At 31.7% G+C, this 24,769-nt stretch overlaps 2 protein-coding genes and 1 pseudogene across 3 annotated transcripts; 1 reads left to right on the top strand and 2 right to left on the bottom strand.

Annotated features, from left to right (window-relative positions):
• Window positions 1-3,599: 3,599 nt before the first annotated feature.
• On the top strand, window positions 3,600-5,960 carry LOC111302423 (flavonoid 3',5'-hydroxylase 1 pseudogene; annotated as a pseudogene).
• Window positions 5,961-8,193: 2,233 nt separating this feature from the next.
• LOC111302024 (calcium-dependent protein kinase 17-like) lies at window positions 8,194-11,425 on the bottom strand. The gene is made up of 8 exons (XM_022897968.2): window positions 10,622-11,425; window positions 10,375-10,518; window positions 10,098-10,250; window positions 9,812-9,927; window positions 9,476-9,643; window positions 9,255-9,382; window positions 9,048-9,147; window positions 8,194-8,815 (listed from the first exon to the last, which is right to left on the bottom strand). The coding sequence occupies exons 1-8, from the start codon at window positions 11,322-11,324 to the stop codon at window positions 8,723-8,725; spliced, it is 1,605 nt and encodes a 534-aa protein (XP_022753703.1). The 5' UTR covers window positions 11,325-11,425; the 3' UTR covers window positions 8,194-8,722.
• A 1,561-nt stretch (window positions 11,426-12,986) lies between these two features.
• Window positions 12,987-19,034, bottom strand: LOC111301176 (rhodanese-like domain-containing protein / PPIC-type PPIASE domain-containing protein). Of its 2 annotated transcripts, XM_022896652.2 has the most exons (8): window positions 18,727-19,031; window positions 18,525-18,641; window positions 17,946-18,037; window positions 16,876-16,976; window positions 16,682-16,792; window positions 15,914-16,022; window positions 14,202-14,252; window positions 12,987-13,364 (listed from the first exon to the last, which is right to left on the bottom strand). In XM_022896652.2, the coding sequence occupies exons 1-8, from the start codon at window positions 18,962-18,964 to the stop codon at window positions 13,284-13,286; spliced, it is 900 nt and encodes a 299-aa protein (XP_022752387.1). In that variant the 5' UTR covers window positions 18,965-19,031; the 3' UTR covers window positions 12,987-13,283. The 2 variants fall into 2 exon arrangements, with proteins under 2 accessions (XP_022752387.1, XP_022752389.1); XM_022896654.2 differs by lacking the exon at window positions 14,202-14,252 and having other exon boundaries at window positions 13,152-13,364; window positions 18,727-19,034.
• Between the last annotated feature and the right edge of the window lie 5,735 nt (window positions 19,035-24,769).

The following is a 24,769-nucleotide window of genomic DNA, read 5'->3' as shown; positions in this document are numbered from 1 at the left end:
TGCCCTTTACTTTCGTATGACTTTCTTTCACTTGGAAATCGGTTATTCAAATTATAATAATTGTCCATCTAAATCTAAGTAGGATAAAATTGAGAAACTGAGCCAATTTTTAAGTATTTTTTATGACATTTGTGTTTTTTGGAACAAAGTACCTTATTACCAATTTATTCTTCTTTTCAATTTTTTGGGCATGCTTAACCTTGAATGAACACATGAATGGAAATGATGTGCAGTAAAAGATATGGCTTTAATGATTTTGATAAGTTTAAGAAGTATTAGTTTGAATTTAGCTATAACTGTGATATTAGATCGTCGTTACAAGCTACAGTTTATGTATCGGAGTTATAAAAAGCTTTATGGGAATAATTCAATAGAGTTCAGAACAATCAAAGATAATTTATTCTCTCTTTATGATAAATATGCTGATACTATCAAGGCTTTATTTGTAGTTCTTTCTTGGTTATTTCTAATAATTCTAATGACCAAACTGTTGATGAGGGATCTAGTATAGCTATAAGTTCATGCAAAAAGGATGTTTGAAAGGTAATTCGCTTATTTTAAAATTTAATTTTTTATTACTTTTTTAATTTTTTGTAATATTTTGTTATAAATTCTGATACATTTGAAAATTTTTAATTAGGAGTTTGACACTTTTGACGTTAATAATGGTGTTACCATATAAAAATCTCAATTAAAGTTGTATTTGGAAGAACAAAAGCTTGATAGGACATCAAAGTTGGATATTTTGCAATTTTGGAAGGAAAACCAATTTTGGTATCCCAAGCTTATTGCGATGGAGAGAGATATCTTCAGCATTCTTGTTTCTACGGTAGCATTTGAATTTGCTTTTAGTGTTGGTGGTAATGTTCACAACCAATATTGCAGCTCACTTAAGCTAGAAATTATGGAGGTTATTGTTTGTTGTAAGAATTATTTATTTGGAGAAATTGTTGATGAAAGCTTTTAGATGAGATGATAGATGGTACCATCAACTTGAATCTTAGCAAATAAGGTTTTTCTTCAATAAATTGTTTTACTTCATCTCAAGTTAATTCTATTGAGTTGTACTGACTCATTGAATAACTTTTAAATTATTGTTGTTTTTTTAAACACTTTGAAACTAGTAGGTTGGTATGTCTTGAATTGGGTATGATATTTAAAGTTTGAAATTTGATGATATGTTGTATCTACTATGTATTTGTGTATAGCAGTGTTATTCATGTATATCATGTTTATTTATGTAAATTAATGTTATTTGTATTTATTTGTATTATATTTAAACAGATTAATTATATATGTATTAGTCATGTTATGTCACGTGTAATATGTATAATAAATCTATCATGTTCGTGTTTAAGATTTAAATACATTTTATAATTCATATTATATTCATATTTTAATAATTCATGTTATTATATGTATCAAATACAATACGAAAATGATACAAAAATATGAATTATCAAGTCTAGCCACATCTCATGCCCTAAAACCCTCCAAATGTTCAAAACATTTGATAAATTTCATCATTAACCATTTAAGTTATACTCAAATTTTATTTAAAATAGTAAATTTTAAAATTTATCGCATCTAGAACACAAAAATTTTATTAAGTATATTAAAAAATGATATGATTGCTATTTCATTAGTCACATCAGTGACACATCTACTTTTACCTAATTTTTAAATAAATTATTGAACTTTAATTTGTGATTATAATATCATTAAAATTTGTTAAATATATCAAAAATTGTCATTATAATAAATTTTATCCAAAATAAAAAATTAAATAAAATCTAAATATTGAACTTAACCAAATTATATCTATATTTTTTATATAATAAAAAATTCTCTTATACCCCAAAAAAATCAAAAGAAAAAATAAAATAAACTTGGAGCAAATAAACTTTTAATAAATATTTTTTTAAGTATTATGATTTTTATTTAAATTAAAAAATAAATATTTAAATAAAAAAATCCCTCCACATGCCAACCCGAAAACCCCCGAAAGATCAACTCTCTTAACCTGCACATTCACCTCCCTTTTATCTATTAGGGATGTAGATATCATCCGCAATTTACGTCCATTAAATTCAGCGTAATTCGTACGGGAGAAAAACTCGTAGAAAAAGTGTTTAGACGTACTTTTCTTTGATGTTCTACTTGTGGCATTAATTTCATAATCTTGCGCACAAATATTTACATGCATAAAAAAAAAAACTTTTATAGTCTATAAATGGATTCCTGTTCCTTTTTGTTGAGAATGCTGAATATGATTTTAAATATAATCTTATATTATTTCAAAATTTTTAAAATAATAAAAAAATTCTTAAATTTTATTATTTTATTTAGATAAATTTTTATATATTTATTATATTTAAATAAATCTTTAATATTTTCTTTGTACCCAAATAAACACTTAAATTTTAATTTATATTTAAATAAATCATTATACTTTAATTTGTATTTAAATAAACTTTTAACATAAACCAATCTTTTATTAGAAATAATGACATACTTTAATACAAATCAAAGAATACGAATTTATTTGAGTATAATAAAAATATAAAAGCTTATTTAAATAAATTGGTAAAATTTAGGATTTTTTTTTCATTTTCTAAGATTTTCAAATTGAGGTCTCAAAAAAAATTTTTTTTGTATTAAATTACAAATGCAAGAAAAATTACAATCATAATTGAACATTACATAAAAAAATTATTAAATTAAATCAAATAGACTAACTAACAAACAAATCAGCACATAACTAAATAAATTCAAAATAAAATTGAATCAAACCATGTTGAAACTTGAATAATACCTCAAAGTTTCAAGATCTTTTCTTTATCACTAAGCCAAAACTTTCCTTCAACCTTATAACATTCATTTCTCAATTCAAGCTTGCCATTAGAAAATGCAACGCGAAACTAATAATAGTAGATTTTTAGGAAACGAGATAACAATTGAACCAAAGATATAACTCTTAACAAATTTTCTTTCCCCGGCCTCAGCTAGTTATATCCTTTAGGAATAGTTTCTTCCATTCTTAGGGATTTATTAATTAAGTGTTTTTAAGTTTGTAATGTTTTAGTTTTTAATGAGCTTAGTTAACAAACTTAGTCTACTTCTTTGATGAATAGAATGTATTTATTTAAAAAAAAAAAATCTTAACAATTTAATACATTGTTTGAAATTGAATCTAAAGTAATGTTTGAATTTAAAATTAAGGTCAATATTTAGAAAAAAATTAGAGGCATTTTGAATTTCCACTCAAGACATTTTTTTTAATTAAAATATATACATACAGTTTCCAATCTTAAGCTCTGTGCTCATTGAATAATTCCGTCTGACACACTCATCCCAAATTGACAAAAGATACAAATCCGATTTATTCCAATTTGCTTCGTAGACTAAGGCCAATTTAAGCTATGAAAGAGGTGCAAACAAATTCAAAGAGTACATCACTCCTAATTGCCTTGTTCATGTGCATTCCAAACAATGTTTGGTAGGCGGAGCTCAATTTCACGTGGTTTCTCTAACCCAAATTTGCCTTCAATTTATTCTAAGTTCTTTTTGTTCTGTGTATAAAAATTTACGTTGCCCCAAGCTAGCAGCATAGCTGTTGTTTACACTTTGCAAACACTAGTTTTTGCAATATTTTGACGTTTCACAATGGCACTTGACATATTCCTCCTCCGGGAGCTCTTAGCAGCAGCTGTTCTCTTCTTTATTACACGGTATTTCATTCGTGCTCTTCTCAAAAAATCAAACCGAACGCTTCCTCCAGGCCCAAAAGGATGGCCGGTTGTCGGTGCTCTTCCACTCTTAGGATCCATGCCCCATGTCACATTGGCCAAATTAGCCAAAAAATATGGACCTGTTATGTATCTGAAAATGGGAGCATGCAACATGGTGGTGGCCTCGACTCCAGACGCTGCTCGAGCTTTCCTTAAGACCGTCGACTTAAATTTTTCCAATCGACCCGCTAACGCTGGTGCCACCCACTTAGCTTATAACTCTCAAGACATGGTCTTTGCGGACTATGGTCCCAGGTGGAAATTGCTTCGTAAATTAAGCAATCTTCACTTGCTTGGTGGTAAAGCTCTTGAGGATTGGTCACAAGTCCGGGCTGTTGAGCTAGGCCATGTGCTTCGAGCTATTTGTGAATCTAGCCAAAAGGGTGAGCCGGTGGTTGTGCCAGAAATGTTAACATATAGCATGGCCAATATGATCGGCCAAGTGATCCTCAGTCGGCGTGTTTTCGTGACAAAAGGGTCAGAGTCCAATGAATTCAAAGACATGGTGGTGGAGCTCATGACCTTTGCCGGAATTTTCAATATCGGTGACTTTATACCGTCCATTGCATGGATGGATTTGCAAGGGATTGAACGTGAGATGAAGAAACTAAATAAAAGATGGGATGTGCTGTTGACGAAGATGATGGAAGAGCATGCCAAAACAGCTCAAGAGCGGAAGGGAAAACCTGATTTTCTTGATATTATTATGGCTAGCAGAGAAAACTCTGGGGGAGAAAAGCTCAATTTGACCAATGTCAAGGCCCTTCTTTTGGTGAGTCGTCCCCGCAGAGCTAAGTTTTCTTTGGCTCTGAAAGTTTAGTCACCCATTGAATATATGTATATTCGGGAAAAACAAAAGGTGTTTATATATATATATATATATATATATATATATCCTGAAATAAGATTTTCTAAATGAGGTTTGTGAGGTTTTTATTAAAAATAATTAAATTAAAATTAAAAATTAAAACACAATCAAAATCAATATATGGAAAGATCATGTTATGTAGATAAAATTTACAAAATTTTAAATAATTTGAATATGTTTTGATATTTTATTAAAGATTTTAATAAAAAGTTTTTACTGTAAAGAAATTTTTTGCGTAAATACTGTTTTTAATAATTTTTTTTACATATTATATATCTTTATTTTCATTAAACTATTAATTTATTAGCTTTAATTTTTAAATTTAATTTTTGTTTAATCAATTTTAATGAAAAAAATTAAAAAACTTGAATTAGAAAACTCATCTAAAACCTCTCCAGCATTTAATCATATAATTAAAATTAAGAAAAAATTTTATAGAACTTCTTCTAACTTCTTTAAATTCATGTTCGTTGACCATATATGTTAATTATAAAAAAGTCTAGAGTAAAACTTAAGTTTTAAGACAAAATTTAATTGAAGATAAAAACTTATATTACAAGCATGTTTTTTGCCGTTGAGACAATATTGTAATTTAAAACCAGACAATCTAATTACCAAAAAAGTTCCATCTTCTAATTCATTTTTAATTTTCTTTCTATTGCAAGAATCTATTCACCGCTGGAACCGACACATCTTCAAGCATCATCGAATGGGCATTAGCTGAAATGATGAAAAATCCTAAAATATTCAAGAAAGCTCATGAAGAGATGGATAAAGTCATTGGCAGAAACAGAAGGCTTCAAGAATCTGACATACCAAAACTTCCATACTTTCAAGCCTTATGCAAAGAAACATTCAGGAAACATCCATCAACTCCCTTGAACTTACCCCGAGTTTCCGCCCAAGCATGTGAGATTAATGGCTACTATATCCCCAAAAACACTAGACTTAGTGTCAACATTTGGGCAATTGGTCGTGACCCCGATGTATGGGAAAATCCACTAGATTTCAAACCTGAAAGATTTTTGAATGGGAAACATGCAAAAATCGATCCACGAGGAAACGATTTTGAGCTAATTCCATTTGGTGCTGGAAGAAGGATTTGTGCTGGAACCAGGATGGGAATTGTGCTAGTTGGGTACATTTTAGGCACGTTGGTTCACTCTTTCGAGTGGATGCTACCAAATGGTGGGGAATTAAACATGGACGAGGCCTTTGGGCTTGCCTTGCAAAAGGCTGTGCCTCTTTCAGCCATGGCTCGCCCACGGCTCGCCCCAACTGCTTATGTCCCCAAATTCTGACCTGCAGTCAACTTTATATATGGTTTTCATAATAGTTTTTGGTTTAAGGCATCTGAAATTGAAGATTTATATTGTACTTTTATTACAATGAATAATAGTACTTTCCTTCTTGTGATCATATTAGGCGAAGTTTCACAGTCAAATCCATGTATGTAAGCTAAGCTCCATTCTAAGCTCTCATAAAATGGGTATCATGTAAACTTCAGTCTGATTGTCCGATAGAAATGAGTAAACGCTAATTTTTTTTTTTTTTTAGAAAATATAAATTGTCATTTTGCCTCTGAATTAAATGGAATGATGGAGGTAAGTGGGTTTAGTTGACAATCAAACGATCTGAAGTTTTAAACTGCCATGAAGCAGTTGCAAGAAATGATTGAGAAATTTTAATAAATAATTTTTATTACAGTATCGATTTATGTATTTTTTATTGAATCAAATAATTAAGTAGCTAGGTATATTTATATTTCTTTGCATATTGTAAATATCTAAAGGTAAAATAAAAAAATGAAATTAATAGTGATGTTCAAGGCCTATTAGAACAAATAGAGAAGCCTACGGACTACAGAGTGTATTTTCACAATGCTAAGCAGAAATCTATCATCTATTATTATTGATAGAAAGTTAATTACATACTCGTCACCTGCTTGACTCGTGTCCTTTTCAATAGATGTAGTAGTTTATATATTTGTGTTATGTTTATATTATATAAAACATGTGTAAAATATAAAAATTACAAAATTATGATATTTGTTAATATATGAAATATTAAATATATATTTTTATTTTTATAAAATTCATATATAATTTTTATTAAATTCATTTTCATTTTTTTATTGTATCGTATCATGTGTAAAATTTTTTATCTACGTTTCAACTCAGAAGAAATTTTTATAGTTGTCAAGTAAATGGAAATATGATAACTCAAAGCTTGAGATTAATCAAGCTCTTCTTTTCTCCTCTTCGTCTATTGTTTTCAGATAGAGGAGTCATACCATTAATTAATTACCTGGAAAATTGGAAGAAGTTTTGGGGGGGGGGGGGGGGGGGTATTGAATTCATCTAGGGACAAGTTATGGATTCATCCTAAAACAAGCAGGAGAAGTGTTGCCAGGGTGGTGATTCTTCCACAGGTTGCGGACTTGTCGTGAGACAAGCACGAATAGAGTATTAAATGCCTTTGGCATTAGTCAGTTGGTGAATTCATCCCAAAATAGGAAGGAATATCGATAACGTTTGTTGATCAGAATATTGAATTGATCCCAAAATACGATACGTTCTGATGATCAGGCAGTTAACATTTATGGGGAGAGCACCATGGCCATATTTATTGGTGCCTCATGAAAAAGAAAAGATTAATTATGGAGAGGGTTAATTTTGTAGCAGCAATGCTCATCCAAGGATTTTGGATAGCGCATGATCAGGCTGATTCAATGGAGACTGTACTTGCAGCGGTTGCCGTTTCCATGGGTAGCAGCAAAACTCTCTTTCTCCTTCCTCGTAGTCGGAAACCGTGGTAAACAATTGAGTTCGTGTGTATAGACAATCAAGAAAAAAAATTTTGTATCTGTACAAGAAAAATAACTGTTAAGAGTACAGGAATACCAATTAGAATTTTTTCGTAAAAATTTCAACTGGCAGTCTGTCATTTGGAAATCCATTCAGGGAAACTTCCAATTCTCTCCAATTTTTCCTCCTTTTTCGCTCTATATACTAGATTAAATGTGGGGCCAAACAACATGGGCCTCTTTGACTTGACTCAACTTTGGAGAAATATTTTCAAACTAATCTGTCAATTATTGTTTGGAAAATTTATAAGCATAATTTAAAAATTAGGAAAAACTTTTAGGTTTTAATGGTAGAAAAAAGGAAGCCGATTGCCTTGCTCAGAGAAGATGTTCTTTATTTCTGTAGTCTATCCCGAATGTGTCAGTATTTGGCACCAAGATCACACCTGACAACGAATTACGTGTTGATCGCTGACCATGCATGGTATACTTGCATGCATATATCTTCTTTCTTCGAAAAAAATGTTTCTTTAGCACGAGCATTCGATCAACTTAATTGTAAGGGCATGTATGATGTATCCTTTATTCAAAGAGCCAACTTCAAATTTTTCTTCACACTAAAAAGAAAGTTTATGGATTTAAAATATGATACAGATATTTAAGGTTGGTAAAAACCAAAAAGTATTAACTTCTCTTTTCAAAAGTACTCAACCATTCATCCAAAGGAAACAAAAACATGTACCATTGTATTATATCACTGTCATTAATTAAATTTTGTATATGAATACAATGCAACAGCAAAGTATAGTTTGAAAGTTTCTCAAACAAAAAATTTAAAAAGTTACACATGAAAAGATTCGAGTAATTTTCAGTTAGACAGATAAGAAATTGTAATGCGCGTACTCCTAAAAGTGGACATCAATGAAGCTCAAATCTCCTAAAAATTAGTAAACAATGACTTTTTTTGTGGACACAGTTGCAAATGTTCATAAAACGGTGACGGAATTTCACAATCCTCAAATTGCCATCAAACATTCTTTTCTTTTTAGCCATCTTCTCAATAACCATATCATCTGCCAATGTTCTCTTGATTTTGTATAGTTAATGTAAAAATATGCATTACCCTTTGCAAGAATTTGTATTAAAAATTTTCATGCATGCATATTTTCACATCAGCTCCGCCATTCATTAGCCTTCTAAGGGAATATTCACAATGATCTCCTTCTCTGTTTTACCCTCCTTAAACCAACACCAAAATCAAACGAATACGTCACGCCGCTTCTTCGGGTTTGCTTCAGGGTTCCCTTTTCTCATCATTGCGACAAACTCATCATAGTTGATCCTTCCATCCTGCAAAAATGTCAAACATTTATAATTTATGCAATACTTGTTTTAACAATTTATAGTGTCATGCCTGTGTGTATTCATCATGATTTTTAACTTGAAATGAAGGGAAAGAGAGGAAATAGGAAATTGGAACCTTTTGACATAAGCGCTTATGACCATTTCTATTGATTTAATGGTGATGAATTTGCTTTGTTTTTGGTTTGAAAATGGAATGGATTATATATATTTTGCTTACATTGTCAGAGTCAACTTCAGAAAGGATTTCCTTTATGTCTCTGCCATCATGCATGCCATATTCACGGAGAGCTTGCTCTAGTTCTTCAGTCGTGATGTAACTGTAAGTAGGCTTACACAGTTATGCAGAAGTTAAAACCAAAAAAAAAAAAAATGCAGAACATAAATGAAATTAGCTGCAGTTGCTGAGTTTTATTACTACCATTACCCGCTATTGTCTTTATCAAAGTGCTGGAAGGCATGGTACAGATGCTCTTCTCTATCCATTCGGTTCATATGCATTGTAGCCGTGATGAACTCATCGTAGTCTATGGTTCCATTTCCGTCTGCATCAGCCTTTTTTTTAAGATGTAAAAGTTAAGAAAAGCACCATATATTTATCTTATTGACAAAAAAGAAAGATGGTATACATCTTTGGAAAAGACTTACAGCCTCCATTAGTTGTTTAACTTCATATTCAGATAGCTTCGTTCCTTGCTTAGCAAGACCTTGCTTCAATTCTTCTAGTGTTATTGTTCCGCTGTTGTCAGTATCCATGCCCCTGAACATCTCCTTCAATCCCATGATTTCTTCCTCTGATAAACAGCCCGCAATGACCTACCAAGAATTTCAGGAAAATTTGATGAGAAACAAAATTTCCTGGAGTTATCTATCAAGCATACTCGTACATTTTTTTGATTACTAATGAAGCAGTTAGACCTTCATTAAATCGTTATGAATTTTTTGGGAAGTCTAATCAATGAGATGTTAGTAAGGATTCAGTACCCGCAAAGCAACTTTTTTGAACTTGTTCATTGCTTTGAACTGTTTGAGCCTGCTTAGTACTGCATTGTCAAGAGGTGTATCAGGGGCTTCACCATCCTCTTTGATCCATGGATGACCTGTTGATGGCCATACACAGAAACATGTCATGCATAATGTCCAGATAGGGGAGACATGTTCATTCCCTATCAGATATTCTTTCTTGTTTTTTTTTCCCAAGCAAATAGAATGGATGCATACGGATATTTCCAGATAATCCTACATACTGAATTTGAAGGCATATACTTACTTAGAACCTGGATGGCGGTTAACCTCTGCTTGGGATCCGAATTTAGCATCTTCCGGACAAGATCCTTTGCTTGTGGTGAAATTGAAGGCCATGGATCGGTCGTGAAATCAATGTGGCCTCGCAAAATTGAATTGAATATTCCATGTTCGGATTCTATGGTCAGGAAAAATAATCAAGCTTCAAGCTTCAGTATTACATTTATTAGGATTCTGTCTACTTTTGTCAAAAGGTTGAATAAAAAAAGGAGGGGAATGAGACTGACAATATAATTACTTACCTGCCCAGAAGGGAGGAACACCAGATAGAAGAATATACAACATAACTCCAATGCTCCATATATCGGCTTCTGGTCCATATTTCCTCTTCAAGACTTCAGGTGCAATATAATATGCGCTACCAACGATATCTTTAAATACGTCACCTGTTCGGAAGGCAAGCAAAATCATATTGTTTATTGTCATACATATCAAAACTGAGGAAACTAAGGAGAAAAAAAATGCGAAGATGAATAAAATTATGTCAACCTGGCTTGTAAAAGACTGATAGACCAAAATCTGTGGCTTTGAGAGGGGAATTTTCCTCCTTGTTCAACAACAGGAAATTCTCAGGCTTGAGATCCCTGTGGATAACCCCCATAGAATGGCATGTGTGCACAATCTGAACAATTATCCTCAGCAAAGAAGCAGCTGCACGCTCGGTGTAATGGCCCTTAGCAATGATCCTATCAAACAGCTCTCCTCCAGCACATAGCTCCATCACCAAATGAACCGAATGCTTATCCTCGTAAGCTCCCTTGAGTTCCACAATGTTAGGCTGACCCGTCAAATGGTGCATGATCTGCACCTCCCTTCTAACATCCTCAATATCCTCCTTGTTAACAAGTTTCCTCTTCGCAATTGTCTTGCATGCGAACTGTTCCCCCGTTGACTTGTTGGTACATAAATGCGTAACTCCAAACTGTCCCCTGCCCAATTCTTTGCCAATGTTGTAGGTGGATTTGACATCTTCCATGGGGCGGCCTAAGACTGGTCCAATAGGGGTAGGCTTGGAAGGCTTGGAGGAGGCTCCTGGAGAGGGTGAAGCTTGTGCATGCTTTGGTTGGTTTTGGGCGGAACTCTCATGCAGGGAAGAACTGCTAGGATTGTTACCACTATCAAGAGTGGTGTCTCCCTTTCCATTGGTGTCAGGGGCATCGGCAGGGTTGCCTCGAGAGCAACAATTCCCCATTGTGGAAGGGAGCTAGAGATAGGTGGGGGTTTGAAGGCCTTAAGCAGAGGGAGAATTTTAGAAATTCTGATTAAGGCTGAAGAAAAACCTGCTACAAAAAGAGAGAGACAATGTATAGAGTGAGAAAAAATGGTTGAAAGATTAGTACACCAGCTTGGATTTTGGTGTAGAAATTGAAGGGGATTGATAGTGAGGGATTTTAGGATTAAGCGTGTCTAAATTTTGTTAAAAGTCATTGTTTGAAGCTGTTGGAAATGCATTTTTTTTTTTGAGACAAAGGTCCAGAGGACTTCTCGGCCATATATTGAAAAACTGTTTTCCTGTCTTTTAGGGACTTCCACCAACGGTTAAAAAGAGAAAAGGACTGCAACTGTTAAGAGTTGCCTTCATTCTTGCTATGACAAGATTTTAGATTTCCCCTCCCGTCATTTCATGACATAACTTTTGGGTTTTGTTTTGGACTGTCAAATTTACTTAGAAATATATTCGAGCTTTTGTTATTGTTTGAAAACGTGAAGCCATTCCCAATATGATCAAATCTATTTCAGGCAAACCCAAACCCATTTTCAATTAAGCCGGCTTGCTTTGGCATCTTCCAGGAACACTGCTAGCTATCTTTATGGGGAAAAAAATACCAGTTTTTCCTGTCTTCTCAAAACATACATGGATTCGTATCTAGGGGCAGATCCAACATCCGGTATTTATGGTTAGTAGGGGCAAACTTAATATGTGAATAGGTGATATTTATTCTTTTAAAAAATAAGTTAAAACAATTTTCATTGCAAATACTAAATAATTCCAATATACTTATCAAATGTGTCAGCTACCATGTAAAAATTTGGATATGGAACTTGGGAGCAAGCATTAGCTTCCAATGATTGTAAAGGTTGTTTCAATAGCAAGATTTTCCTTGCTTTTTGGATATATTTGACAATTTCTATATATTCATGTATATATTCATGTTTATTTTATATTAAATATGTATTAAATTTAAAAATTATCATATTATAATTTGTATGAATATTTAAACACAAAACATATTTTTTATTTTCACCTAATTCATATACAAATTTTGTGTAACACTTAAATAAAAAATTTTTTTTTTTATTTTTGTTAAACTGATACACAATTTTCGCATCAAAATTTAAACACAAAACACATTTTTTTTATCAAATTTATATATAATTTTCATATCAACACTTAAACACAAAACACTTTTTTTTTTATTTTTTATCAAATTTATATACAATTTTTGTCAATTTCAAACAGTAACAATTTTATGCCTTTTTTATATCAAAATTTTATTATATTTACAATTATCGAAATCTATTTTGTAACAGTATAACAGGTGTTTTTTATTTTTTTTCCTTGTACTTTCTAACGTTTCCATCTATGAAAAAGCAACACTCAGTTATAATTGTCATGGTGTATGTTTTTACGAAAAATATAGAATAAGAAATGAGAATTATATCACACATAATAAAAATTTAAAAAAATGGAAAAAAAAAAAACAATAGAAGGAATGAGATAAAGGTTTTATGAATAAAACCAAGTATCTGTAATAAGTTTTTATGTAAAACTCACTCCAAATATTATAGTAGAATAATTATAATTAAGCAATAACGAAGTATTTCGAGGGGAAAGAAAAGGCAACAATAGAAGTATAACTAAAGTTTCATTTTTTATTCCACTTGATAATTATTGTCAATGAAACTGTATATCTCGGAGTGCTTACGATACAGGGAGTGCAAAGACAAAAATATGGACTAAATCCATTTCAGATCTGCATATGGCTTCTGAAACCATGTTTCCCAAGGAACCTAATATATTTTGTAAAGGGAAAGCAGATTGATCCATTGTTATTACAGCCTCAATATGCAATTTGACTCCAAGTATAAAGCTAAGATTTTGTGAATAAAACATTTGGAAAAAGAGGAGCAGGGGTTGCGTGAGAGAATCTCAGTAAGTAGGAACTGAAGGATCCACCTTGGTCGCGTAAGCATGTATTCCCCCATATAGATTAAACACTTTCCTAAATCCCTGAGCAACAAAATAAATAAATAAATAAATAATTTAGTCAAGAAAGAACCAGCAAAATAGAAAAAAAAGGCATGAAAGAAACCTCAGATGATCGCAAACAAAATAAACCGGTCAGGAAATAGAAACTGGAATGGTCTCAACTTGAAACTTAAAATGTACGCACAAGAAGGCAGAGAATAATAACCAGATGGTGGATTTAATCAGATAAAAATTTCTGTTTCATCTAAACTTATTCTCCATGATCTTGTGATGTATACACGAACCAACTAGTCAGTAGAAAGGAGAAGTAAAGAAAACAATGTAACCCCTTTCCACCATTTTCAAATTCTCCACCCCAACAACAAATCCAACCCAATAAAAGGACAACCTTTTCTGTTTGAAAGACAATAGACCTTTTAATAAATGTTTTGCATGCGCTTAACCTTTTTCAAGATGGCCCTCTGGAAAAACAGGCTGCATCTATAAGGCAGACACTAACTTTTCTGTTATTGAGTGATTTGCCTATCCTTCTGACCATATTGGCTTTAAAATCTAGAGAATGGAATAAAGACAAGGTTAAAATATTGTTGTTGCTCTCTAACCTCCCTCAATGCTATACCACAAACTTACATTGCATCCAATAAGAAGCATAATGTAAGCATTCAATGATATCATAATTACAGCACAGAACAAGTGGCTAACTGGTCATTGGTTTTTCTAAAAAGGGAGGGTGGAGGAATGAGGAGCTTTGAGTCCTAATGAAACCCATGAAAGCGAATGTGAATGCCAAAGAAACACATACAAGAACTGTGAAAGAGAAGTAAAGCAAAAGGGAGAATGTATGATAATAAGCTTAACCTGAGTCTGCAACCACTTGGCAACCTGTAAGGACCGCATGCCATGATGACACTGGATAATAAATTTTAACATATTAAAATGCAACATCAAAAGGAAAGAAGCAAGAAACAAGAAGAAAAGACAGGAGAGACTATTGAACATTAAATGCTATTCATAATTAACTGCAGTCAAAAGCATCCTTACAAGTAGAATAAAGAACTCACCTTAGAACAGTGGCATCCAATCAGAAGAAAAATCATTTTATTGATCTATAAAGCAAAACTTAAAATGATTTATAGAAATGAAAGGAGTTTATCCCATGAATTTACACAGTGAAGATCTTGCACAAATTGTGCCTTTGAAAACAGAACAATAAGGGAAAACCAGGTACAGAAGCTCATGGCTGGAAGATTCCTTTTATAATGGAAACAAACTATTCATGGGCAAGACTGCAACCAGATACTATAATAGATACCAATTATTAATCTCCCCTGCCGAAATCCATAACAAATAGCTTAAAGATAAACAATCTAGTACATTCAAAGGTAATATATCAGTGGTTACACAGTGCAATATGACAGAAGCCAGCCAGTGTAATTGCATCAACTAAGAAAAACCTTGACTAGCTGTGACCAGAGAAATATTCCAAATCCAGAAAACAGCTATAAAACACGAACAAAAAAATTAACACAAAAGAATTACTGATTCTTGTGCCTTCTTTGCCCAGAAAATCAGCTCTCTTGATCAGCTACTATTAGGATTATTTGATTTCTAATTTTATCTTTGCACATCCTCTTTGCGTATAGCCAGAAACATAATTAACCAGATCTCACTCAACCAATAGCATCAGAAGAGAGTCCCCTCCGATTAAGAGATGTAAAAACCTAGGGATGCTCCAACAAAAGGCTTTTCAGTTGAACAATTACCACAACCACAATAAGATCTCCTGTACTTGGCTTCCAGAAGTCCAAAAATTAAAGCTTAGGATCTCTGACAATTTACCCTACTTCCATGGACACATTAATTAAAACTACATTTGAGCTCCTCAACAAAGACACACCCAATCTGCAGCTTATCCAAATTTCAATGGAAGAATAGTTGAATTTCTGGTTGGAGTTGGCTTTTAGAGGCAAGCATGAAACGACCATGTGATCATGGAAGAAAGTACTTAAAATCCATCCAATACACCGAAAGAAAGTCAGACAGACTAGCTAATCCAAATAAAGACTCCAGGGCTGGTTAGTCAAGAAAATTAGCTTCACAGGCCCACCAAAAAATTAACCTATAGAAACTAAGTAGGAACCTATAAAATCTAGGAAGAATAGATTTTCAATTCATCGATAGCCTTATAAGAAAAAGGAGTGCTGAAACTAAGAAAATTTGAAAATTCTATGGGAGATTCAAGCCTATTCTTCCACCAATGCCTCTCCAAGGAAGTTCAAACGAGTGGAAACCAAGTAATAACACATGCAAGGACACAGGTTATGCACCAAATGCCAAATCTACTAACATCATTTAGTACCAAGCAGCAACTCCATTTATACTAATAAACATGACCCTGCCAAGAACAAAAAACAGCTTAAAGGTAAATTAAAGAAATAATGATAAAGATTCTTTTCAGCAAGACAAACTGTTCATAATTTATAATCAGATTTAGATGCCATTCATTTTTCTTAGCTAAATGCAGAAAAAATAAAAGGTTGAATCTTTGGGACTGACAAGAAAATACTCACCATGACATATGTATCCTTCATTGGATCAAACTTGCTAGTTATTTCTGGTCCCCAAATTCCAAACTGGCGGAGAGGAAGAACCTGGAATCCTGGCAAAGAAGCTTGGGACCTATCATGATGCCAAAAAGATTGAGACATCAATTTAAAGCAGATATCATCCTCATCAAAGGTAAAACAAGGTGTACGACCATTGTGTGAAATGTTCCAGCTCTAGAGTGCCTTATGGTGATATAATTCACTAATTGAATTATTGGTAAATATTGTATTACATGATTTTTCTAACATTACTAAAGATAAAACTTCAGATAGCTAACGGGAACAACCAAGATTCTGCTTTCTGAAATGCTACAATAGAATTATGAGCATTAAAGAGACTTCAAAAATGATTCCAATTTCTAGTACAGTAATAAATAGGAAAATTTCCAGGAACGTTTTCTTACCCATGTCAAATACTATAACTTTTAAACTCTTCATGCCATCCCATTTTTCTTGCATATTATCTCGTGGCCTAATGCTTAACAGCTTCATATCAATGCTTAATGAATTAAGAGTTAAAATTCTTTCCTACCATATCGCCTAAAACTCTGAGCATTTAGAGTTGTTATGCTGTAATTTTGCTATAATTTTTATACCTAGAAGAAAAAGTAATTACAGTAACTGTGGATGTCCATCTCATTCATCTTTTAAACATGTAAAATTGGAAAATCCACATAATTTTTTTTCTTTTTCCAGTTATGGAAGCACACAAAATAAAATACACAGGCATACACTTCTTCAGGTTCCCGGACATCTATCAACTGTGCCTCTTCAATGAAACTGGGATCTTGCATTTTTGCATGAAACTCCTCTGGTTGAATGTCTTTAAGCAATGATTCTTCCCTGAAGCAAGCTAAAGGAGAGTTAGAATCTGCTTTGCTTAATCAAGCACAGGTTTCAATTGGGCTGAGTGTTCCAAGGCATACCTCTCAGATAGAACTTGTAACAAGTGCCATCCAAAATTAGTTTTACATTTCACAACTTTGTTTAAAGGTGCACTGAATGCAGCCTCCTCAAATTCTGGTACCTGATCAATTTTACCAAGAGAAAAGATCCATCAAACATGTTTGCAAGTAAATTTAAACTTTTGCCTTCTTGTCTAAATTGCAGTAAGCATAAAGAAATGTGAATAAACATATTTCACAAACCGTGCCATAAATTCCATCAAAAAGAATTAAATCATATAAATGTTAAATTTTCAATAAGCAGACTTATCATTGAACCTAAACTGAACCAAAATCCGAATAACAGATAGCGTTTTGTACAGGCTACAGGGGCAATAAAATGCATAGAAAGCCCACAAAGCATCACAAGGGGTCAATCTAGAAGCAATCAAGACAGAATCTAGGGGAGATTTCTTGTAAGTGAGGCTCTATCATGCATAAGCAAATCTGGTGCAAAATGCCTGCTATGTGGAATAGCAGACCATTAACTATGCCCTCACATGAACAACACTTCATAGTTGAAAGGTTCTATCTGAAGTTTATGGCAAATGCAAGAAATTAACAGAGTCCAAGAAGAACCAGAAGGGGGAGATACAGCACAAAAATTTACCTTATAAGATTGCATCCTAGAACCCAAATTAACAGATCATTTTTCCCACACACACACACACAAAAAGGCATTATTAGCATAGTTTTTGGCCAATATTATCAGCATAGTTAACTCCAAGTTTTTCCAATCTTAAATTCAATATAAGCCGACTAAATTTTTGAATCAGTAAAATCCACTTCATAGGACTACACAGGTATATATGCAAGAATAAAATTTTGTAAAATCTTCAAAATTAAGCAGGTCTGTCTATTGACAGCTTGAAAATTGTTTCCTTTTTAAGTGAATTAACAAAACAAAGTCATCAATTTAAACTAAAAATAAAAGTTTGAATGTTGCTACCAGAAATTTAATACTAACTAGCTAAGATTCTTACTATATTTTTAACTCTTCAAAGAATAAATGTTTAAAAACAAAATAAAATAAATTTGGTGAATTGATGTACCATTTGCCCCTTTCTCACCCAGCCAAGCATTCCTCCCTCTTCTTTGGATGGACATATTGAGTATTCAACCGCAAGATCACTTAAATCCTCTCCTTCACCAAACAAACAACAAAAAATCAATGCTAAAACATTTGTGACAATTAAATATTATACATATAGCATCAAAATTGACTCTACTCTATGATGTATTCGATTGTTGCTTTGAGCACATAGGTTTTTTGTTTCTAAAAAGTTGCTATAAAGCAAAAGCAAATAATAGAAAGTTAAATTAATAATTAATTAAAATTGAACAAACAACTAAATACAACACCAATTCTAATACAATTATTCTATATAGAGATAAAATCACACATTTTTCTAATACAACAAAATTGACTTTAATCTTACAAATCAATTGTTAAGATTTATTTTTCAAAAATATTTACTTACTTTTGTATTTTTACAGTCTAAGTTACTTTAATAAAATCATAGTCCTCTTTTGTGGTAGTAATCAGCAAACCCCTAAATGAGATATTCATGAAATAGCATACTATAAACTCTAAAATTCAGTTAACAATATTAGAATCTGACAAGACAAACCTTCTGCAATTCTCTGTTGAAGCTCCAACAAGAGCTTCTGATCATCTTCTTTTAGAAGTAAGTGCTGAACCAATATTTCTCTGCTACCTCCAGAGCTACTCTCAGAGTTAAATGAAGCTACAATAAAATAATTATAATCCAAATTAGAGGAAAAAAAAAAAGAAAGAAAAGAAAAAACATGGGTTTTTATAAAATCACTAACCTGATGGTCTGAGTTGTGGATGACCCACCATGGGAGAGAGTTGCCTGGGAGTAAGAGCTACAAGAGAAGGGCGGGTGGGTGAGAGGGGATTGGAGAATGAGTGAAAAGCAGAAAATGTGGAGAGTTTCTGAAGAAAAGAAGAAGGGAAGGAAGAGATGCTGAGAATTGGAACCAAAGACTGCCTGAGAGCAAAGACAGTTGGGTATCTTGTGAGTGGGAAATGAGTTGCTCTTAACATTGCTTCACTCTTTTCGTAATTTGCTGCTTACTTGTTTGTTCCTGATTCATCGGATTGGTAGGAGCAGACCGGTTTTAACTGGCAGATTGTTATACAAGAAAAGGAAGGGATTATAGGTTTTGGGCTTTTGGATATTCAATCGAGTGGACCGAATCGCGGACTTAGAAATGGATTTACCCACATCGACTTGTTTCAAATTGGACTCAAAAACCGGACGTTATGGATCTGAACAGGCCACATTTGGTAATCGGGCTGATGCTGGTCAGCTCACTTGTGTATAAAATACAAAGTAAAAACCATCTAAACTCTTTTGGTTTAAATTGGGTAATTTTCTATCTTGAATTTGATCTATCAAATAAAAATTAGAAATGTTAAATGAATTATTTTGAACAAAACTTTAAATTTTTTTTGTTCAAGAAACAAAAAAAGCTAAAACATAAGTGAAGTCAGCTTGATTGTGCCATGAGAAAATATTTGTAGTTTTGCATGCAAATGCATGGTAATGGTGATAAAGGGGAATTGATATGTATGACATTGCTCTTTCCATTCTCTTTTCATTTGGAAAATTTTACAGAAATACGTATATTTATTATTGAGTCGAACATTTAAATCCCACTTTTTTCTTGAACTTTCAATTGCACCATCTTTTTTTTTTTTTTGAAAGCTTTGCAGAGGTTTGATCCGTAAGCTTATCTTTACCCTGGTGAAAAAAGAAAAAAGCTATTCTCTTGGGTCTATAATAAAGCACATTTTTGTTTCCACAAAAATAATAATAATAATAATAATAAAAGCCTTCCATTGCATCAACCCCACGAAGCGAAAGGTTCCAATCAGCAACATGTCTTGGAAAATGAATAGTGGCTTACAGGTTTTCTCATTTCACTCTCATTTTGACCCGACGTTTATTGTATATACTGTGCTTTCATTTTTCAGGAGGGAAAAAGATGCGTAAAAAATTATAATTATTATTCTTTTTCTTCTGAATTTAACTATACAAGTACAACCTATGTTACTTGGATTGGAAGGTGACCGAGCTTGAATATGAATTTTTTTAACAGGGATATATGCAATTTTTTCTGAATTTTTCGTCTATATGAAGAATCAAATTTTTATATCCATGTCTATTGGATATATGTCCAACACGAACAATAAAAATAAATAAAAATTAGAACCAACAAGATTAAAAATCTATATAGTACGTAGAAACATAAATTGTAATACACTTAGGAGGAAGACGGGATTAATGGAAGCAATGGCGTTGTCATTTGATACCTTTAAAATTTAAAATTCATTATATATATATATATATATATATATATTAAAGGGAGGAATTAACCTACATAAAAAAGTTTTCTATTTTTTTAATCATTAATTTTAATAGATTTAGGTTTTTTTTTTTATACATAAAATGATAAATAGGATAAAATGATAATCATTCTATATTATATTTGATTTGTATTTAAAGAAAATAATCATCTTCTTAGTATAGTTTCATTCAATCCTTTCAAAGTAGAGAGGATTATTTTTAATTCATGGAATTGAACTTACATATCCTATTATACTTTTAAAAATTATATCAATAATTTAAATTGTATCATTTTTTACGAATGATAATTTTAACTAATAAATAAATTATCCTATCATAATTTATATATATATATCAAATATAAAATAAGATGATATTATTTAATATAATATTATTCATCATATTATTTTATTTTATACCTTTAAAATTTAAAATTCATACCATACCAGACATACCTTCTTCAGACATCTTCAAACATTGCTTCACGATCTCTTGGACCCACGAACCTTAAACCTCGAACATCGCTCTGATACTACTTGTTGGGAAAAACAACACCCACGCGCAGCAACCACACACAAAATAGTAAGCTCAAATCAAGAATAAGAACACACAAATATATTTGGTTTGGCTCAACTCAAAATGGCCTACTCCAAACACAATCCACTAACAAATAAATCTTTACAATTGTGAGACTTTTAGAATGAGAAAAGTCTCATAAAACTTCTTACTCAAAACTTAACCCCCAAACCCAATTACACCCTTTAATAGCCTACTCACTTAGCTATTCTCTTGGTATCTAACTTTCTGGAATTACTAAACTAAAATCAAAACATCTTATTTATAAGGGTGAAACCCTTTATACCTTTACTAAACTCCCGATGTGGGATACAAGACAAATTCAAACTTACTTAACTTTCGATGTGGGATTTTGAGATTCAAGGTAAATCCCAACATATAGGAGTAAAAAAGAGGAGACATGAAAGCATACAAAAAAGGAAAAAAGGTAGAAGTTGTATGGGAAAAGTGGACATGAAGATAATGCATAATCTGGAAAAGTGTAGGATTGGTATTAGTAGATGTTATTATCAAGTAAAGTCTGTAAGGACGGAATTTAGAAGGAAAGGGGTTGCATGATATATTAGTTAAAAAAAATTTGGAAAACAGTGGCCAGAATAATTGGAGTATAGGTTTAGGACAACATGGGTAATGTGTTATGGAATTCCTCTGCATGCATGGAATCACAGTACTTTCAAAATATTGCTGGTATTTGTGGAGAATTGATTTACATGGAGGAAAACACTCTAAGGAATGAAGAGTTTAGTAAAGGAGCTATGTTCATAATGATAGACCAAATGGAATCTATTGATGAGATAATCATGTTAGATTGTGGAAGAAGTTAATATCCAATTAAGGTGACAGAATTGGGAACTGAAGTCATCGTGATATGCTAATGTAATAGTCAGAGCTATGCCAAACCCAAAGCTTCATATGTAGGGTGCAGTGAAAAAGAGGAAGGAAACTATGAAGAAGATGGTGAAATGGAAAAGACGCAAGTATATAAGGAAAGAGCAGTGATTGTAAAAGAAAATGGGACTCGTGGAAAGACTAGGAAGGTAGGAGAGGAAATGGACTACGTGAAAGCTGGATTTCATGCAGAAAGCAGAGATATTACTAAAAATGTTAATATTTACAAGAAAGCATACATGGGGATTAATAGAGGCTGCAAGAGGAATGAGGTTAAATTAAATGGGGACAACTCTTTGAAAGGGTTGGGTATTTGGAAATTAATAGCATGGAGAAAGAAAGAGAAAATTTTAATAAGTTAAATGAAAAGGAAAAAACAGTGGTGGCTGAATCTACGAAAGAAATACTATTAGGAACGATTAACAAGAATAATGGTATAGAGGGTGGCTTTTCAATTGAAAGCAAGTAGAGTTAGGAGAAGAATGAAATCACAACATCAAGAAGTAGTAGTCCACTAAGGTGTATGGGAACGAATGTAGATGGCATTAACAACAGAGTGAATAGATCGAGAAAAATGAGAAGAATCTTTGAAATTGAAAAGGAATTGTGGAATAGACTACCTGAAGGAAGAAAGAGAAAAGGGAAGAAGTTAAGAAAAGAATTAAAAGCTTGTAAGAGTAGATCAAAGAAAAATTTGATAGTAAATAAGTCTCTATCTGACAGGGATTTCCCGAATAGAAGAAGGATTTTATGTGCTAATGATGCAGAATCTACATGGAAAATAGGTAAACTATTGGTTATGAGCGCAAATTGTGAAGATGATATAATAATTGATAAACTAAAGAAGTTAGGAAAAGAGGCAAGGGAGAAGTGTGTCTAAGGACACTACAAAAAATTTTTCATATACTGAGGCTTGGTTATATTGACAGTCAAATTACGTCAGTAAAAAAGATTTTTACTAACAGATTTTTAATATCGTCATAATATACCACACATTTACTAACATTTTATACAATCGTCGGTATAGATAAACTTTTTTTGACAGTATATAATTATCCGTCAATATAAATATGTTATATACTGACACTTATCTATACTGATGGTCAAATTATGTAAGTAAAAAAATCTATACTAACGGATTTTTGTTACTGTCACTATAGATAATGCATGCACCAACACTTTATAAATCCGTCGGTATAGGTAAATTTTTTTTGATGGTATATAAATATCTATCGGTATAAATATGTTATATATTGATGGTTATAATAATTGTCAGTATAAGCTAAAAAAAATTTATTCTTAATTTTTTTTTTAAAAAATATTAGCTCATAATATTTCCCGCTAATAAAAATTTTCAAAAACTATAATTTGATAAAAGCTATAATTATTAATAAATAAAATTTGTAACTTAATTAATTTTAAATGATAATAAGTTTTAAATAAAATTTGTAAGTGTTATATTAATTTATAAATTTATAATTAAATATTAAACTTAAAATTTTTTAAATTTAAATATTACATTAATTTGGTTTTAATTAATTTTTCAATTTTAATATGGTTTCATAAAATTTTAAAATCATTCTAGATCGAAAGTCAAATTATAAATAATCTACATATATAGTAGTATTTATATTCATATAAATATTTTTCTATGTTATTTGTAAAAGTTGTTTTTATAAAATAATATTTATCGTTAATTGTATTAGCAGTTTATGATTTCAAAGTTTAAGAAAGGAGAATAAATTTTAAGAATGATCACAAAACGTTTGACAAAAAAAATACCTTCAACTTTTTTAAGGTAATATTTAAGGTATTTTCTAAGCAAAAACGCCTTAAATATTTTTTTAAAAAAACGTTGGGATTATTGAAGGTATTTTTTATAGAAAACACCTTGAACAATCCCCTCTAAATGAATAATTCGTAGATTATTAAAGACATTTTTTGCTAAAAATGCATTGAATAGATTATTCAATGCATTTTTAGCAAAAAAATGCCTTTAAGGTAATATTTAAGACATTTTCTAAGTAAAAACGCCTTGAATATTTAAAAAAAAATGTTGGGATTACTGAAGGTATTTTTTATAGAACAATCCCCTCTAAATGAATAATTCGTAGATTATTAAAGGCATTTTTAGTTAAAAACGCATTCAATAACCCCATTCAATATTTTGTAAAAAATTATTCAAGGTGGTTTTGGCCATAAATGCCTTAACTAACTCTATTCAATTTTTTTAAAGGATTATTCAAGGCATTTTTTGCCAAAAACACCTTTAATAATCTACTCAAAAAAAATTAAAGGCTTATTCAAGGCATTTCTAACCAAAAATGCATTCAATTTAAGTCATTTGACTTGACTAAAACATGGAAAAATAATTGTTAGCATTTTGAAAGGCACCTCTGAAAATGAATGCAAGTCTGTTGTAGGTTTATGCCCATAAAACATTTGATTTTTACATGTGATACTATGAATTACATTTTGGAATTTACATTACGAACATTGCAGTATTTCAATAAATTGACCACACATCCAATTTATAACTGATAACATTGTCATATAAATATACTTTTTTCAAATAATCGTACTCAATATAGGTGTATGCAAATAAGCTGCCAATTGATATAAAACAAATATATACCATTAATATTAAACCAACACCCCAATCTAGAAACTTTAATTATCCATTCAACATGGCATGTTAAAAACATTATAAAAAATTAAATGCATATATTTACACCTAACCAACAATCTCCAACCTCAAGGTGTAGCAAACGATAATATATACTCAGCCCACTTTTTATGAACTTCATCAAGTTCATCTATCGTGAAGCTTCTTTTACTCTCCCACTATAAAAAAAAAATCAAAAGTAAATGTTAATAAACGAGAATATAGTTTAGCTTTTTTTTGGAAGATATTATGATTGTATGAAATTAATACTAACCTTGAATGGTGTGGTCATAAAATCATATAAAACTATCTCCCTCATAAAATGAAGGACATAATATCCACATTTAGTATATCTTGGTTAAGGAAGCAC

This window comes from Durio zibethinus, chromosome 15 (assembly GCF_047325235.1).
Source record: "Durio zibethinus cultivar Kanyao isolate XHJ-2024 chromosome 15, ASM4732523v1, whole genome shotgun sequence".
Classification (NCBI taxonomy): Eukaryota; Viridiplantae; Streptophyta; class Magnoliopsida; order Malvales; family Malvaceae; genus Durio; species Durio zibethinus.
Note: the sequence above shows the minus strand (reverse complement) of the source record. Positions and strands in the feature narration are given on the sequence as shown.